The sequence below is a fragment of the Salvelinus namaycush genome, unplaced genomic scaffold, assembly GCF_016432855.1.
Source record: "Salvelinus namaycush isolate Seneca unplaced genomic scaffold, SaNama_1.0 Scaffold777, whole genome shotgun sequence".
Taxonomy (NCBI): domain Eukaryota; kingdom Metazoa; phylum Chordata; class Actinopteri; order Salmoniformes; family Salmonidae; genus Salvelinus; species Salvelinus namaycush.
The window spans coordinates 52,858-72,254 of NW_024061505.1; the positions used below are offsets into that span (position 1 = coordinate 52,858).

Here is a 19,397-nt window from a genome sequence, read left to right on the forward strand (position 1 = left end):
TAGCTTTTGCATCACAGTAGGATGCCAGATCAGAGAGAGAGAATTAATCAGACAGAGAAGAGGGAAGGTCTGAGGAAGGATACTATACAATCTGGCAACCCTGCAGAGCAGAGTCGAGCATTGTGATTATACAACTGGCAACCCAACCCTGTATCACGGATGGAACAGAAAGGACTCTACGGGAAGGTTTATAGAGGGGCTGGCTGCGAGAAACAGAAAGGAGCCTGATCTGCGGCCATTTGCACCAGCTGCAGCTTCCTTCCCTGTCGGAGCTGAACTGAGCTGCTACTGCCCGCTGTCTGTTGGTTGTCTGTCTGCCTACCTCACCGACTGGCCGTCTGTCTGACCGTCTGTGGCTGTCTGTCTGTCTGACCGTCTGTGGCTGTCTGTCTGTCTTGACCGTCTGTGTGCTCTCAGGCACTGTGTAACTGAGTATCTCTCATCCTAGTGTGTGTGTGACTGTGTGTGTCTGTGTGTGTCTGTGTGTGTGTGACTGTGTGTGTCTTCTTCTCTTGCCAATATGATGAGACAGACTCCTGCCCCCAGGAAGGTACAGAGCACCATCTGATGATGTTTATTATGGGATGTTGTTGGTGTCATCTTTTAGTTGGTCAAATTGTGTTGACAGAGCTGTGATCTAGATAGGTGCTTAACCCATACCTCATTTCATTAGGGGATTATGTAAACGTGTCCGTTTTGATATTGTTGTTGTATAATTATCTGCCAATATAGAATATAGCGCCTGGGTTATGTTAACAGCTCATTAGAATATGTTAACAGCTCTTTAGAATATGTTAACAGTGCATTGGAATATGTTAACAGCTCATTAGAATATGTTAACAGCTCATTAGAATATGTTAACAGCTCATGAATTAGTGCAGGTTGATAGGGTGTTTGGATCAATGCCAGTCAATTCAGGAAGTACACCTGACATTTCAGATCAATAGTAGTCAATTCAGGAAGTACACCTGACATTTCAGATCAATAGTAGTCAATTCAGGAAGTACACCTGACATTTCAGATCAATACTAGTCAATTCAGGAAGTACACCTGACATTTCAGATCAATACTAGTCAATTCAGGAAGTACACTGACATTTCAGGTCAATGCTAGTCATTCAGGAAGTACACCTGACATTTCAGATCAATACTAGTCAATTCAGGAAGTACACCTGACATTTCAGATCAATACTAGTCAATTCAGGAAGTACACCTGACATTTCAGATCAATACTAGTCAATTCAGGAAGTACACTGACATTTCAGGTCAATGCTAGTCAATTAGGAAAATGTTCAATTACAATTTGGTTAACTTTCTGAATTGACTGGAGTTGAAATGGAATTGCCGCCAACCCTGATGCCTTGGTATCTTGCTGTAATGCCACCATCTGGTTTGTATCCGTACAGTTCATAATTCATACAGGCTTCTACTGTTTACATTTGAGTAATTTAGTCATTACATCTCATTCAGACTGATTTACAGTGACTTACAAACTGTTTTACAATAGACTAATTTACATACCGGTCCATAATACGACCTAGCTGTTTTATAAGAGTTGTGTTGGAGAGAGAGTTATTTTTTGTGTCGTTATTTTTGAGATTACTGTTGTGTTTTTATTTAAATATAGCCACATGCCCAAACTTTCATTTGAATCTCTTGCCATTTTGTCCTTATTCATATAAAGAGGAGGACATTGCCTCACTGTGACATCATATCGTCTAAGATACGGTATCACAGACACGAGACGTTGACCAGGTCAAAAGCTTCGGCCGTAGAGAGAAGGTGGTTCATTGGCCCTGTAGCCATACTAACCTGAAGGATGGATTCTATCTACCTCCCGATCCAGACGACACTCCTCAGCTGCCATTATTCTACTACACTCTTAGGATAAAAAGGTCCATGTTGAACTTAAAAGGGGTCTACGGCTGTCCCTATAGGATAACTTGTTGATGGAACCCTCTTTGGTTCCAGGTAGAACTCTTTTGGTTCCAGGGTAGAACCCTTTCAACAGAGCGTTCTACCTGGAACCAAATAGGGTTCTACCTGGAACCAAAAAAGGTTATCCTATTGTGACATCCGAAGAACCCTTTTGGAACCCTTTTTTTCTACCAGTGTAGTGATCTAACTAAATCAGTGGGGTCAGAGTAGTTAGAGTTCAGGTTCACTCCCTCTTGTCTGTATCAGACATGTTGTTTCCCCCTCCAAACACAATGCAGTCATTTATCAGAAAGACGCTGGTGGTACCAGTCATTTATCAGACAGACTCTGTCTCTTTGTCTCACTGAGGGTGAACTATGTGTGGCCAGAGACCAACAACCAGACACAGAGGCTTTCAGGAGGAATGTTAGAACAAGAGGCACTCTAGCTCAACGAACAATCGCCAAGAAAAACATCAGTGTGGTATCCTGTGATCCTGCTATGACCTGTTCATCCAGCTATAACCTGTTCATCCAGCTATAACCTGTTCATCCTGCTATGACCTGTTCATCCTGCTATGACCTGTTCATCCTGCTATGACCTGTTCATCCTGCTATAACCTGTTCATCCTGCTATGACCTGTTCATCCTGCTATAACCTGCTCATCCTGCTATGACCTGTTCATCCTGCTATGAGCTGTTCATCCTGCTATGACCTGTTCATCCTGCTATGACCTGTTCATCCTGCTATAACCTGTTCATCCTGCTATGACCTGTTCATCCTGCTATAACCTGTTCATCCTGCTATAACCTGTTCATCCTGCTATAACCTGTTCATCCTGCTATGACCTGTTCATCCTGCTATGACCTGTTCATCCTGCTATAACCTGTTCATCCTGCTATGACCTGTTCATCCTGCTATGACCTGTTCATCCTGCTATAACCTGTGATCCTGATTTGACCTGTTCATCATGCTATGTCCTGTTCATCCTGCTATAACCTGTTCATCCAGCTATAACCTGTTCATTCTGCTATGGCCTGTTCATTCTGCTATGACCTGTTCATCCTGCTATGTCCTGTTCATCCTGCTATGACCTGTTCATCCTGCTATAACCTGTGATCCTGCTATGACCTGTTCATCCTGCTATAACCTGTTCATCCTGCTATGTCCTGTTCATCCTGCTATAACCTGTTCATCCTGCTATGACCTGTTAATCCTGCTATAACCTGTTCATCCAGCTATAACCTGTTCATCCTGCTATGACCTGTTCATCCTGCTATGACCTGTTCATCCTGCTATAACCTGTTCATCCTGGTATGACCTGTGATCCTGCTATGACCTGTTCATCCTGCTATGACCTGTTCATCCTGCTATGACCTGTTCATCCTGCTATGACCTGTTCATCCTGCTATAACCTGCTCATCCTGCTATGACCTGTTCATCCTGCTATGACCTGTTCATCCTGCTATGACCTGTTCATCCTGCTATAACCTGTTCATCCTGCTATGACCTGTTCATCCTGCTATAACCTGTTCATCCTGCTATGTCCTGTTCATCCTGCTATAACCTGTTCATCCTGCTATGACCTGTTCATCCTGCTATAACCTGTTCATCCAGCTATAACCTGTTCATCCTGCTATGACCTGTTCATCCTGCTATGACCTGTTCATCCTGCTATAACCTGTTCATCCTGCTATGACCTGTGATCCTGCTATGACCTGTTCATCCTGCTATGACCTGTTCATCCTGCTATGACCTGTTCATCCTGCTATGACCTGTTCATCCTGCTATAACCTGTTATGCTTTAGACGACATGTGATCTGGTTGTCAGAAAGTGTCAATGAAGGACTTCCTGTCTTGTCCTCATCAGCTGATCTGACTGTACTGATGTTATACCTGGTTTCAGCATGCCACTAACCCTTCTGTTGGTGCCTTTTCTCCTGTCTCTTCCTGTCTCTTCCTCTCCTAACCTCTCCTCTCTCTTCCTCTCCTGTCTCTTCCTCTCCTAACCTCTCCTCTCTCTTCCTCTCCTAACCTCTCCTCTCTCTTCCTCTCCTAACCTCTCCTCTCTCTTCCTCTCCTAACCTCTCCTCTCTCTTCCTCTCCTAACCTCTCCTCTCTCTTCCTCTCCTAACCTCTCCTCTCTCTTCCTCTCCTAACCTCTCCTCTCTCTTCCTCTCCTAACCTCTCCTCTCTCTTCCTCTCCTAACCTCTCCTCTCTCTTCCTCTCCTCTCTCTTCCTCTCTCTTCCTCTCCTAACCTCTCCTCTCTCCTAACCTCTCCTCTCTCTTCCTGTCTCTTCCTCTCCTAACCTCTCCTCTCTCTTCCTCTCCTAACCTCTCCTCTCTCTTCCTCTCCTAACCTCTCCTCTCTCTTCCTCTCCTAACCTCTCCTCTCTCTTCCTCTCCTAACCTCTCCTATCTCATTCTCTCCTTTACCCTCCTCTCCGCTCTCTTCCTCTCCCCCCTTCTCCTCACTCTTCCTCTCTTGTCCTCTTCTCCTCTCCTCTCTCCTCCTCTCCACTGCTCTTCAGACTACGGCCAGAAGGCCCAAGGTGAGCCCAATCTTCTACAGAGGCATTTTGTTCCTTATCTTCTTGAGTGAACTCAGTCTTTTTTTCACTTCTATGTTTTTCAAACTTTTTTCTTTCTTTCCTTTCTTTATATATATATTTGTGTCGCTCCTAACTAATATTTTTCTTACATAAGTCTGTATTAATCCATCTGTCCTCTGGTGAATGTCAGAAGCTTTGCCAGACATTATATTTTCTATACCAAATTTCACCGTGATGACATTCCTTCTCATTCCACTTGATTCCAATGTGTTTGTCTGGTCCCCAGTGTCTAAACCTCATCTCTCTCCCCCTCTCTCCTCCTCTCTCCTCTCTCTCTTCATCTCTCTCTCTCTCTTCTCCTCTCTTTCTCCTCCTCTCTCCCCCTCTCTCCTCCTCTCTCTCTCTCCTCCTCCTACCCCCTCTCTCTCTCTCCTCCTCTCTCTCTCCCCCTCTCTCCTCCTCTCTCTCTCCTCCTCTCTCCCCCTCTCTCCTCCTCCTCTCTCTCTCTCCTCCTCTCTCTCTCTCTCTCTCTCCTCTTCTCTCCCCCTCTCTCCTCCTCTTCTCTCTCTCTCCTCTCTCTCTCCTCCTCTCTCCCCCTCTCTCCTCCTCTCTCTGTCTCCTCATCTCTCCTCCTCCTCTCTCTCTCCTCCTCCTCTTTCTCTCTCCTCCTCTCTCCCCCTCTCTCCTCCTCTCTCTCTCTCCCCCTCTCTCCTCCTCCTCTCTCCTCTTCTCTCTCTCTCTTCCTCTCTCCCCCTCTCTCTCTCTCTCTCTCTCTCCTCCTCTCCTCCTCTTTCTCGCCCTCTCTCTCGCCCTCTCTCCCCCTCTCTCTCTCTCTCTCCTCTCTCCTCCTCCAGCCCAGCCGCCCTGCGGGAACCGGGGCCTCCAAGGCGGGGCCCTCTGGGTCTGTGTCTGCCTCGGCTGGAGAGATGAGCAGTAGCGAGCCTTCCACCCCGGCGCAGACCCCTCTGGGGACCCCCATCATCCCTGGGGGCCTCCTCTCCCCTTCAGCCCCCCCACCTCCACTCCCCAGCAAGGTACAGTGGATTACTAACTGTACTGTATGGCCCACTGTGATACTGGAGTGATGTAATACCCTCAGGTGTAATGACACAGTAAACATGAGCTGTTCTTCCTCATTTTGTCAGTTTCGTGCTTAGGTGAATGTTAACAGGTGTACTGTCTTGGGTTAGACGTGTACAATATATAGCAAGCCATATAAAAACATTTTTTTATAATATTTTACCCCTTTTTTCTCCACAATTTCGTGGTATTCAATTGGTAGTAGTTACAGTCTTGTCTCATCGCTGCGACTCCCGTACGGACTCGGGAGAGGTCGAAGGTTGAGAGCCGTGAGTCCTCTAACACGACCCAACCAAGCCGCACTGCTTCTGGACACAACGCCCACTTAACCCGGAAGCCAGCCGCACCAATGTGTCGGAGGAAACACCGTACACCTGGCGACCGTGTCAGCGTGCACTGCGCCCGGCTCGCCACAGGAGTCTCTAGAGCGCGATGAGACAAGGACATTCCTACCGGCCAAACCCTCCCTAACCCGGACGACGCTGGGCCAATTGTGCGCCGCCCCATGGTGTCTAAGTGTGTTATGTTAGCTATACTCTGTAGTACAGGTGTCGGATTTTAATATGACCCATTTCATCGCAGGAGGATTCTAATAAATATTTAACGTGTATAATGGCCACCAGGGGGCAGCTGGAAGCAGTGTTTTTAGGCTACAGTAAAACAATGCAGTACTGTATCTAGGGGGCTGTGGTTTGAGGGAAAAGCTCTACAAACCAATCGTCCTCATACCATCAAGTATTCTCACGGCTTGCAAAAGCATTCTGAACTGCCGTAGCGCAGTGGTCTGAGCAGCACGATCGGAGCGTCATGGAGTTCGCGCCCAGTGGTGTGCAATAGTTCTGACACCTTGTGTGGACTTTTATTAAAGTTTATTAAAGGTTACTGCCATTTGGAATGAGATTTGAAGGCGGCGTCGCGTGATAACACATTTACATTCTAGCGAGCGCCCAGACGTTTGTAGCCACATTGTAGCAGCGTTAGAAACGAACGCTAGCAATTCAGTGAACTGCTATCGCAAACAATAAAGATATCTCTCACGAATACCAAGTAAACAAGTAACATAATCGATCTCCTCAGTACCTGTTAATGAATGAAGTTGACAGCGACCAGAATAAGGATCCTACGGTACAGGGAACTCCTCTCACACGTTGCTGGTTTGCTGCTGCATCGTTGTGGACATGACATGTAAAACTCGCATCCTTACAAATGCCTTCACATTTTTTTGATAGCTAAATAAGCTATTTTACCGGCTGTTTAAGAATGACTAATAGCCAGATTAGTGGTGTTTCACTTGTGTAGCTAACATTACATTAGAACTGCTGTTTTGTGATTCATCCATACAAATTTCACACCCGTGCATATTATATAAAATGACACCGATGTTCATGATTTTTTTTCTTCCCGTTGATAAACTAATATTGAAAGGTTAATATGATGCAATATAACTAAATTAGAATGCTATTTTCTTCCCAATGTAAACTAAATGCATTGGATACAAGACAAATACTGTCGTGATGAAGGATAACTTGTCCAATATAATTATATACATGCATATCAAACAAGAACATACACTATCGTTCAAAAGTTTAGGGTCACTTAGAAATGTCCTTGTTTTTGAAAGAAAAGCACTTTTTTTTGTCCATTTAAAATAACATCAAATTGATCAGAAATAGTGTAGACATTGTTAATGTTGTAAATTACTATTGTAGCTGGAAACGGCTGATTTTTTAATGGAATATTTAAAATACCAAGACGACAATAAATGTTCCTGAGTGATCTAGTTACAGTTTTTACATAAATCTATGGCAAGACTTGAACATTGTTGTCTAGCAATGATCAACAACAAAGTTGACAGAGCTTGAAGAATTTGAAGAATAATGTGCAAATATTGTACAATCCAGGTGTGGAAAGCTCTTAGAGAATTACCCAGAAAGATTCACAGGTGTAATCGCTGCAAAAGGTGATTCTAACATGTATTTCTTATATATTTTTTTTTCATTTTCAATAAATTTGCAAAAAATTCAAAAATTTCAAAAACATGTTTTCACTTTCTCATTACAGTCTGTAGATGGTCGAGAGAAAAAAATCGATCAATCCATTTTGAATTCAACACATCAAATTGTGGAATAAATCAATGGATATAAATATTTTCTGTATATCTCTGACAAAGTGATAGCTTAACCTCTCCGTGAACTGATGTGAGGCCAGAGATTTTTACGGGAGATATTGATCTGTGTTAAGCAAATCGATGTTGTGAGATCGTGATGACTATAGACTTTAATACTAACATCACCAATCTGAGGTAAAAAATGGAAGTGTATTTACCATAACTAATTATTGTGTGCTGTAAATGTTAGCATAATATATATTATAATATGGAAATCCAGGCTGTATCACATCCGGACGTGATTGGGAGTCCCATAGGGCGGCGCACAATTGCCCCAGCGTCGTCCGGGTTTGGCCCCGGGGTAGGCCGACATTGTAAATAAGAATTTGTTCTTAACTGACTTGCCTCGTTAAATAAAGGTTAAATTAAGGTTAAATAATTAAAAAATATATATAATAATAATAAATGATAGTAAATCCACATTTTACAACAATGACATCATCTAGTAATAAAAAAAATAAAAGAATTATCCAGACGCTCCTAACATGCTGACCAGACCATTCGCACGCAGGGTGATTTTGTCCAGCCACACCAGACACGATCAGGAGACGCAGGTTGATTTTGTCCAGCCACACCAGACACGACCAGGACACGCAGGGGGAAACATCAAAACCAACTATATTCATTTGGGGACAGATCAAAAAGCATTAAACATTTATGGCAATTTAGCCAGCTAGCTTGCTGTTGCTAGCTAATTTGTCCTGGGATATTAACATTGATTTGTTATTTTACCTGAAATGCACAAGGTCCTCTACCCCGACAATTAATCCACAGATAAAAGGTTAAACCGAGTTCGTTTCTAGTAATCTCTCCTCCATCAGGCTTCTTCTTCTTTGGACTTTATTTGGCGGTTGGCAACCAATTTTAAGGTGCATTACCACCACCAACTGGGCTGGAGTGTGGTCCTCAGTGCATATTTCAATCACCCACTTGGGTATATGCTCCTAAAAACCAATGAGGAGATGGGAGAGGCGGGACTTCAAGCGTCACAAATATAACCTATTTTAGCGCCTGGCTATGCAGACACTCGTTGACGCGCGCGAGCAGTGTGGATGCAATGATTGAATAACATGTATGTGTACATTTATTTTGCGACATGAGCGGTGTGGTCCGCATGTTAGGATCTGTACAGAACAGCCTCAATTCGTCAGGACATGGACTCTACAAGGTGTGGAAAGCGTTCCACAGGGATGCTGGCCCATGTTGATGCCAATTCTTCCCACCGTTGTGTCAAGTTGGCTGGATGTCCTTTGGGTGGTGGATTATTCTTGATACACACGGGAAACTGTTGAGTGTGAAAAACCCAGCAGCGTTTTAGTTCTTGGCACAAACCGGTGTTTCTGGTACCTACTACCGTACCCCGTTCAAAGGCACTTAAATATTTTGTCTTGCCCATTCACTCTCTGAATGACACACATACACAATCCATGTCTCTATTGTCTCAAGGCTTAAAAATCCTTCTTTAACCAGTCTCCTCTCCTTCATCTACACTGATTGAAGTGGATTTAACAGGTGACATCAATAAGGGATCATATCTTTCACCTGGATTCACCTGGTCAGTCTATGTCATGGAAAGAGCATGTGTTCTTATGTTTCATACACTCAGTATATAGACTGCCATAATGAGTGTCTCATCCACGCTCTCTCTCAGGAGGAAGTCGCTATGGCAACTCAGGTGCAGTGGTGTGTTTTGATAGTTTGGTGTGTGTGTTTAGTGTGGTGGTTTGATGTGTGTGTGTGTGTGTGTGTGTGTGTGTGTGTGTGTGTGTGTGTGTGTGTGTGTGTGTGTGTGTGTGTGTGTGTGTGTGTGTGTGTGTGTGTGTGTGTGTGTGTGTGTGTGTGTGTGTGTGTGTGTGTGTGTGTGTGTGTGTGGCTTCATGTTCATCTGGAGTGTTGTTCCACACGAACAATTAACACTGTCAGTCCTTTAGTGTCCCCGCTGCCTAACCCACCCCAACAACTGTATTAACTATTCTCTCGCTCTCTCTTTCTCTCTCAATTCAAGGGCTTTATTGGCATGGGAAACATACGTTAACATTGCCGAAGCAAGTGAACTAGATAATAAATAAAAGTTAAATAAACAATAAAAATGAACAGTAAACATTACACTCACAAAATACATTTCAAATGTCATGTTATGTCTATATACAGTGTTGTAACGATGTGCAAATAGTTAAAGTACAAAAGGGAAAATAAGTAAACATAAATATAGGTTGTATTTACAATGGTGTTTGTTCTTCACTGGTTGCCCTTGTTTTGTGGTAACAGGTCACAAATCTTCCTGCTGTGATGCACACTGTGGTATTTCACCCAGTAGATATGGGAGTTTTTCAAAATTGGGTTTGTTTTGGAATTCTTTGTGGGTCTGTGTAATCTGAGGGAAATATGTGTCTCTAATATGGTCATACATTTGGCAGGAGGTTAGGAAGTGCAGCTCAGTTTCCACCTCATTTTGTGGGCAGTGTGCACATAGCCTGTCTTCTCTTGAGAGCCATGTCTGCCTACGGCGGCCTTTCTCAATAGCAAGGCTATGCTCACTGAGTCTGTACATAGTCAAAGCTTTCCTTAAGTTTAGGTCAGTCACAGTCGTTCAGTATTCTGCCACTGCGGGATCTGTTTGTGTTTGTGAACAGAGTCCCAGGACCAGCTTGCTTAGGGGACTCTTCTCCGGGTTCGTCTCTCTGTAGGTGATGGCTTTGTTATGGAAGGTTTGGGAATTCCTTCCTTTAAGGGGGTTGTAGATTTTAACGTCTCTTTTATGGATTTTGATAATTAGTGGGTATCGGCCAAATTCTGCTCTGCATGCATTATTTGGTGTTTTACGTGGTACACAGAGCATATTTTTGCAGAATTCTGCATGCAGAGTCCTAATTTGGTGTTTGTCCCATTTTGTGAATTCTTGGTTGGTGTGCGGACCTCAGACCTCACAAACATAAAGGGCAATGGGTTCTACAGTCGTGGCCAAAAGTTTTGAGAATTACATAAATATCAATTTTCACAAATCTGCTGCCTCAGTTTGTATGATGGCAATTTGCATATACTCCACAATGTCATGAAGAGTGATCAGATGAATTGCAATTAATTGCAAAGTCCCTCTTTGCCATGCAAATGAACTGAATCCCCAAAAAATATTTCCACTGCATTTCAGTCCTGCCACAAAAGGACCAGCTGACATCATGTCAGTGATTCTCTCGTTAACACAGGTGTGAGTGTTGACGAGGACAAGGTGGTAGATCACTCTGTCATGCTGATTGAGTTCGAATAACAGACTGGAAGCTTCAAAAGGAGGGTGGTGCTTGGAAACATTGTTCTTCCGCTGTTAACTATGGTTACCTGCAAGGAAACACGTGCAGTCATCATTGCTTTGCACAAAAGGGCTTCACAGGCAAGGATATTGCTGCCAGTAAGATTGCACCTAAATCAACCATTTATCGGATCATCAAGAACTTCAAGGAGAGTGGTTCAATTCTTGTGAAGAAGGCTTAAGGGTGCCCAAGAAAGTCCAGAAAGCACCAGGACCATCTCCTAAAGTTGATTCAGCTGCGGGATCGGGGCACCACCAGTAAAGAGCTTGCTCAGGACTGGCAGCAGGCAGGTGTGAGTGCATCTGCACACATAGTGAGGTGAAGACTTTTGGAGGATGGCCTGGTGTCAAGAAAGGCATTAAAGAAACCACTTCTCTCCAGGAAAAACATCAGGGACAGACTGATATTCTGCAAAAGGTACAGGGATTGGACTGCTGAGGACTTGGGTAAAGTAATTTTCTCTGATGAATCCCCTTTCCAATTGTTTGGGGCATCCGGAAAAAAGCTTGTCCGGAAAAGCCAAGGTGAGCGCTACCATCAGTCCTGTGTCATGCCAACAGTAAAGCAACCTGAGACCATTCATGTGTGGGTTTGCTTCTCAGCCAAGGGAGTGGGCTCACTCACAATTTTGCCTAAGAACACAGCCATGAATAAAGAATGGTACCAACACATCCTCCGAGAGCAACTTCTCCCGACCATCCAGGAACAGTTTGGTGATGAACATTGCCTTTTCCAGCATGATGGAGCACCTTGCCATAAGGCAAAAGTGATACCTAAGTGGCTCGGAGAACAAAACATCGATATTTTGGGTCCATGGCCAGGAAACTCCCCAGACCTTAATCCCATTGAGAACTTGTGGTCAATCTTCAAGAGGCGGGTGGACAAACAAAAACCCACAAATTCTGACAAACTCCAAGCATTGATTATGCAAGAATGGGCTGCCATCAGTCAGGATGTGGCCCAGAAGTTAATTGACAGCATGCCAGGGCGGATTGCAGAGGTCTTGAAAAAGAAGGGTCAACACTGCAAATATTGACTCTTTGCATGAACTTCATGTAATTGTCAATAAAAGCCTTTGACACTTATGAAATGCTTGTAATTATACTTCAGTATTCCATAGTAACATCTGACAAAAATATCTAAAGAAACTGAGGCAGCAGACTTTGTGAAAATTAATATTTGTGTCATTCTCAAAACTTTTGGCCACGACTGTACAACTGATTCAAGTATTTTTATCCAGATCCTAATTGTTATGTCAATTATTTTTGTTTCTTTTGATGGCATAGAAGGCCCTTCTTGCCTTGTCTCTCAGCTCGTTCACAGCTTTGTGGAAGTTACCTGTGGCGCTGATGTTTAGGTCAAGGTATGTGTTGTTTTTTATGTGCTCGAGGGCAACGGTGTCTAGATGGAATTTGTGTTTGTGGTCCTGGCAACTGAACCTTTTTTGGAACACCATTATTTTTATCTTACTGAGATTTACTGTTTACTGGGCCCAGGTCTGACAGAATCAGAATCTAGATCTTAGAAGATCTAGGTGCTGCTGTAGGCCCTCCTTGGTTGGTGACAGAAGCACCAGATCATCAGCCAACAGACATTTAACTTCAGATTCTAGTAGGGTGAGGCCGGGTGCTGCAGACTGTTCTAGTGTCCTCGTCAATTCGTTGATGTATATGTTGAAGAGGTTGAGGCTTAAGCTGCATCTCTCTCCCTCTCCCCCTCTCCCTCTCTACCCTCTCTCCCTCTCCCCCACTCCCTCTCCCCCTCTCCCTCTCCCTCTCTCTCTCCTCCCTCTCCCTCTCCCTCTCCCCCCTCTCCCACTCCCTCTCCCTCCCCCCCTCTCTCCCCCTCTCTCTCCCCACCAGGAGGAGGAGTCTCTGCGAGGTCAGGTGAAGGATCTGGAGGAGAAGTTAGAGACTCTGAGGATGAAGAGGACAGAGGACAAGGTATCGTTATTAGTATCATGTTTATTCATATACGTAATTATGATTATTATTATGTTTATTATTATTTAGATATTGTTATTTCCGGTGGCATGCATTGAAACGTGTGGCTTTTTGCAAAATAACTATGAATTAACAGACTTGTTTTCTAATAATTGTCAACATATAACATCACTTTAAGGTGTGGGATGTTCACTTTATTACAAGGAACCATAGCAGGTCTGGAGGGGAATGGGGGATGGTTCACAAGGGTTTCTGGGTGGGGAGTGACCAATGGGTGGGTTTCTGGGTGGGGAGTGACCAATGGGTGGGTTTCTGGGTAGGGAGTGACCAATGGGTGGGTTTCTGGGTGGGGAGTGACCAATGGGTGGGTTTCTGGGTGGGGAGTGACCAATGGGTGGGTTTCTGGGTGGGGAGTGACCAATGGGTGGGTTTCTGGGTGGGGAGTGACCAATGGGTGGGTTTCTGGGTGGGGAGTGACCAATGGGTGGGTTTCTGGGTGGGGAGTGACCAATGGGTGGGTTTCTGGGTGGGGAGTGACCAATGGGTGGGTTTTGGGTGTGGAACGAGGGGGGTGGTTCCCACCCCTCAAAAGTCATCCCCTGATGTGGTTTAAGCTGTGGACACAGAAGATCCAATATTGTTGTTTTTCTATTAAAAAAAGTGTGAAAAAACTGTAGTAAACCAGAAGAAAATGGGGGAAATCTGAAACCAGAAAAATAAAACCAAGAAAACTACATTTGGGAAGAAGCAGAATTCAAAAGATTTAAAATCTACCAACAGATTTTAAAAGTCCCTAGCAACATTTATAAGTCCCTAGCAACATTTTAAAAATCCCTAGCAACATTTTAAAAGTCCCTAGCAACATTTTAAAAGGCACTACCAATGTGCTATGCTGTGCATGACTGCACTTTAGAGAGTGTGTCATCCTGCAGCACAGCATTTTGGGGGATATTTTGTCCAATATGGCTATGCCAAGAGACTATGCACCCAAAAGGGAAAGGGTCCATCCTAGAAATGTTTTACTGGGATGTAATATAATATAAAAACGATGTGTGTTCCCGGAAATCAAACCCAATATCCTGGCGTTGTAATGCTCTACCAAGATGCATGATGGGTTATAGATGCTTTGTGAAGCCTCAGGTTAATATGATTTCTAAAGCTTTTATTTAAGTGGTGCTTATGCCACCCTTTATAAAGCACAGGGTAACGTCATATTTGACATATTGTGGGTTATGTCACATTTGGCATTGGTGGTTATGTCACACAGTTATGCCACATTTAGGAACCCTTTATAAAGCATGACATATGGTTATAGATGATTTGTAACACATTATATAGTGTTTATGAAGGCTTTATGTTTATTTAGTCTATTTGCAGTGAAATTGAAAGGGGCATTTTTCTTGCCAACTTTTCAGTCACCGATTAGTCAATAAACAGGCAGTGGAATTAAGTAGTTTGACAAAAGGTGTTCAAAAGTATGTCACAAGTTTTTAAAATATAGCTAGCAAATATATAGTTTTTATTTTCTAGAAACATAGCCAACATTTGCTATACTGCAGTGATGATGGTGGGAGTTAGCTAGCTAGCTTTGCCCCAGAAATGTCAATTTAGCTAGCTATTTAGCTAGCTAATGGCATTAAGTAATGGTTGAAGAATATTCCAAGATTTGAAAGATAAATACAAATTACACAACTCCTTTTGTTGATATTTGCAACGTAACTATCGGAACCATTTGATGATGAGATTTATAAATAAATGATCTGGGCTCCTGAAAGGACTGATCTCTATAATATATAAACAACTTTTGGAAATATCATATTCTGAGCTAGCCATTAAAAAGTATGGTCCACAGATCTAATTGAATCTGAACAACACTGAATGAACACTTTTATTTTAACTTAATATAATACATCAATAAAATCAATTTAGCCTCAAATAAATAATGAAACATGTTCAATTTGGTTTAAATAATGCAAAAACAAAGTGTTGGAGAAGAAAGTAAAAGTGCAATATGTGCCATGTAAGAAAGCTAACGTTTAAGTTCCTTGCTCAGAACATGAGAACATATGAAAGCTGGTGGTTCCTTTTAACATGAGTCTTCAATATTCCCAGTTAAGAAGTTTTAGGTTGTAGTTATTATAGGAATTATAGGACTATTTCTATGTGTTCTTAACTGACTTGCCTAGTTGAATAAAGAAAAGAAAATCAAAAAATAAAATAAAGAAAAAATTAAATAAAAATTAAATTAAAATGAAAAAATACAAAAATCGTCAAAATCGGCCTCCAAAAATACCGATTTCCGATTGTTATGAAAACTTGAAATCGGCCCTAATTATCGGCCATTACGATTAATCGGTCGACCTCTACTTTGAACTGGAACAGAATATGGAAAAATATGACCGTGGCATTCCGTAATCCAAACCATCACCCTATATATTTTAAGTTTGTCCACAAACTGTATTTAACACCAAGGTAGCCTTTTACAATGAAATTGGTCCCAACTCCCAACTGTTCACCGTGTCCTCTAAATCAGGTGGGATGGGGGGTGGGGGACTAAGGGGGCAAGGGTTTATCTTTGCATTTCTTTGATATATATATATATATATATTATTTTAGCCTGTAACCTCCCCTCTGAAAAAAAAATGACAAAACTAAGTTGGTTGGTCAAGAAAAATGATATATTTCATCTACAGTGGCTGTCTATGTATCAATTGTGCTATACAAATAAAGTGTATTATTATGATAATATTGATTTAGATGATTAATATTATTGTTATTATTGTTATAATTTATAATAATATTATTGTTATTATTATTATTGTTATTATTTATAACAATATTATTGTTATTGTTATTATTTATAATAATAATATTGTTATTATTGTTATTGTTATGAAGGTCAAGCTGAAGGAGCTGGAGAAACATAAGATCCAGCTGGAGCAGCTCCAGGAATGGAAGAACAAGATGCAAGAGCAGCAGAACGACCTGACAAAACAACTCAAAGAGGCCAAGAAGGTAAAGCACCTCACAGTGCTTCAATTCATCACTTTACCTCACAGTAATACTAATTAATCAGTTTACTTCACAGTACTTCTAATTCATCAGTTTACCTCAAAGTACTTCTAATTTATCAGTTTACCTCAAAGTACTTCTAATTTATCAGTTTACCTCAAAGTACTTCTAATTTATCAGTTTACCTCAAAGTACTTCTAATTTATCAGTTTACCTCAAAGTACTTCTAATTTATCAGTTTACCTCAAAGTACTTCTAATTTATCCATTTACCTCAAAGTACTTCTAATTTATCAGTTTACCTCAAAGTACTTCTAATTTATCAGTTTACCTCAAAGTACTTCTAATTTATCAGTTTACCTCAAAGTACTTCTAATTTATCAGTTTACCTCAAAGTACTTCTAATTTATCAGTTTACCTCACAGTACTTCTAATTTATCAGTTTACCTCACAGTACTTCTAATTTATCAGTTTACCTCAAAGTACTTCTAATTTATCAGTTTACCTCACAGTACTTCTAATTTATCAGTTTACCTCAAAGTACTTCTAATTTATCAGTTTACCTCACAGTACTTCTAATTTATCAGTTTACCTCAAAGTACTTCTAATTATCAGTTTACCTCACAGTACTTCTAATTTTCAGTTTACCTCAAAGTACTTCTAATTCATCAAATCAGTAGTGGACTCTTGTTATCCCAGCACTCTTAACTGACTCTCTATCCTCCATATACTCCCTCTAGGAGGCGAAGGAGGCCCAGGAGGCGAAGGAGCACTACATGGAGGAGATGGCGGACACGGCTGACGCTATAGAGATGGCCACGCTGGACAAGGAGATGGCTGAAGAGCGGGCAGAGTCCCTGCAGCAGGAGGTGGAGTCACTGAAGGAGAAACTAGAAGAGCTCGCCATGGACCTGGAGATCCTCAAACACGAGATAGAGGAGAAAGGTAGGAGGAGACGCAGGCTAGCACGTTGCGCACGCTCACACACACATCAAGAACACACTCTCACACCAACTGGTTGTTTCATCAGGTTCAGACGGTGCTGCTTCCAGTTACCATGTCAAACAGCTGGAGGAGCAGAACGGCAGGTTGAAGGAAGCTCTCGTCAGGTATGTGTGTGTGTGTGTGTGTGTGTGTGTGTGTGTGTGTGTGTGTGTGTGTGTGTGTGTGTGTGTGTGTGTGTGTGTGTGTGTGTGTGTGTGTGTGTGTGTGCGTGTGACCGTGTTTGTATACGTGCTTACTGTATCTACACTGAACAAAAATATAAACACAACATGTAAAGTGTTGGTCCCATGTTTCATGAGCTGAAATAAAAGATCCTTGAAATGTTTCAGACGCACAAAAAGCGAATTTCTCTCAAATGTTGTGCACGGATTTGTTTACATCCCCTGTTAGTGAGCATTTCTCCTTTGACGAGATAATCCATCCACCTGACCGGTATGGCATATCAAGAAGCTGATTAAACAGCATGATCATTACACAGGTGCACCTTGTGCTGGGGACAATAAGAGGCCACTCTAAAATGTGCAGTTTTGTCACACAACACAATGTCACATATGTCTCAAGTTTCCAGGGAGCGTGCAATTGGCATGCTGACTGCAGGAATGTCCACCAGAGCTGTGGCCAGACAATTGAATGTTAAATTCTTTACCATAAGCCGCCTCCAACGTCGTTTTAGAGAATTTGGCAGTATGTCCAACCGGCCTCACAACCGCAGACCACATGTAACCACGCCAGCCCAGGACCTCCACATCCGGCTTCTGCACTTACGGGGTCATCGGAGACCAGTCACTTGGACAGCTGATGAAACTGAGGAGTGTTTCTGTCTGTAATAAAGCCTTTTTGTGGGAAAACCTCATTCTGATTGGCTGGGTCTGGCTCCCCAGTGGGTGGGCCTGGCTCCCAAGTGGGTGGGGCCTAATTAATATATTTTATTTGGCTGATTTCCTTATAGTAAAATCGTTGGAATTGTTACATTTTGCGTTTATATTTTTGCTCAGTATATACAGTATGCAGGTAGCCTAGTGGTTAGAGTGTTGGGGTGGCAGGTAGCCTAGTGGTTAGAGTGTTGGGGTGGCAAGTAGCCTAGTGGTTAGAGTGTTGGGGTGGCAGGTAGCCTTGTGGTTAGAGTGTTGGGGTGGCAGGTAGCCTAGTGGTTAGAGTGTTGGGGTGGCAGGTAGCCTAGTGGTTAGAGTGTTGGGGTGGCAGGTAGCCTAGTGGTTAGAGTGTTGGGGTGGCAGGTAGCCTAGTGGTTAGAGTGTTGGGGTGGCAGGTAGCCTAGTGGTTAGAGTGTGGAGGCGGCAGGTAGCCTAGTGGTTAGAGTGTAGGGGGGGGCAGGTAGCCTAGTGGTTAGAGTGTAGGGACGGCAGGTAGCCTAGTGGTTAGAGTGTAGGGACGGCAGGTAGCCTAGTGGTTAGAGTGTAGGGGCGGCAGGTAGCCTAGTGGTTAGAGTGTAGGGGGGGCAGGTAGCCTAGTGGTTAGAGTGTAGGGGGGGCAGGTAGCCTAGTGGTTAGAGTGTAGGGGCGGCAGGTAGCCTAGTGGTTAGAGTGTAGGGGGGGCAGGTAGCCTAGTGGTTAGAGTGTAGGGGGGGCAGGTAGCCTAGTGGTTAGAGTGTAGGGGGGGCAGGTAGCCTAGTGGTTAGTGTGTAGGGATGGCAGGTAGCCTAGTGGTTAGAGTGTAGAGGCGGCAGGTAGCCTAGTGGTTAGAGTGTAGGGGCGGCAGGTAGCCTAGTGGTTAGAGTGTAGGGACGGCAGGTAGCCTAGTGGTTAGCGTGTAGGGGTGGCAGGTAGTCTAGTGGTTAGAGTGTAGGGACGGCAGGTAGTCTAGTGGTTAGAGTATAGGGACGGCAGGTAGCCTAGTGGTTAGAGTGTAGGGACGGCAGGTAGTCTAGTGGTTAAAGTGTAGGGGTGGCAGGCAGCCTAGTGGTTAGAGTGTAGGGGTGGCAGGTAGCCTAGTTGTTAGAGCGTTGGCCCAGTAACCAAAAGGTTGCTAGATCGAATACCCGAGCTGACAAGGTAAGAATCTGTCGTTCTGCCCCTGAACAAGGCAGTTAACCCACTGTTCCAAGGCCGTCATTGTAAATAACAATTTGTTCTTAACTGACTTGCCTAGTTAAATAAAAGTTAAATAAATAAATCAAATAAATGTGTGTGTTAATATATACTTTGTCTCTGTGTTAGGATGCGTGACTTGTCTGTGTCGGAGAAGCAGGAACATGTGAAGCTCCAGAAGCAGACCGAGAGGAAGAGTACAGAGCTGGACACCCTGAGGACTCAGAGAGAGAAACTCCAGGAGGAGATGAAACTGGCCGAGAGGACCATCGATGAACTCAAAGAACAGGTCAGCACACAGTCCCATGGTTATACGGTTAATCTATGTTTTCAAGGGGAATGTCACCCTGGTGGAATATGGGCTTGTTTTC

The 19,397-nt window shown here is 43.2% G+C and overlaps 1 protein-coding gene across 1 annotated transcript in view; it reads left to right on the plus strand.

Annotated features, from left to right (window-relative positions):
• Window positions 1–520: 520 nt before the first annotated feature.
• LOC120042774 (dynactin subunit 1-like) overlaps window positions 521–19,397 on the plus strand; it is a 65,622-nt gene continuing 46,745 nt past the window's right edge. The window contains exons 1-8 of the mRNA XM_038987578.1: window positions 521–550; window positions 4,450–4,470; window positions 5,325–5,504; window positions 12,885–12,965; window positions 15,864–15,980; window positions 16,717–16,921; window positions 17,007–17,085; window positions 19,156–19,315. Of these exons, the coding sequence (XP_038843506.1) occupies window positions 521–550; window positions 4,450–4,470; window positions 5,325–5,504; window positions 12,885–12,965; window positions 15,864–15,980; window positions 16,717–16,921; window positions 17,007–17,085; window positions 19,156–19,315 (873 nt within the window). The remainder of the gene's footprint in view (window positions 551–4,449; window positions 4,471–5,324; window positions 5,505–12,884; window positions 12,966–15,863; window positions 15,981–16,716; window positions 16,922–17,006; window positions 17,086–19,155; window positions 19,316–19,397) is intronic.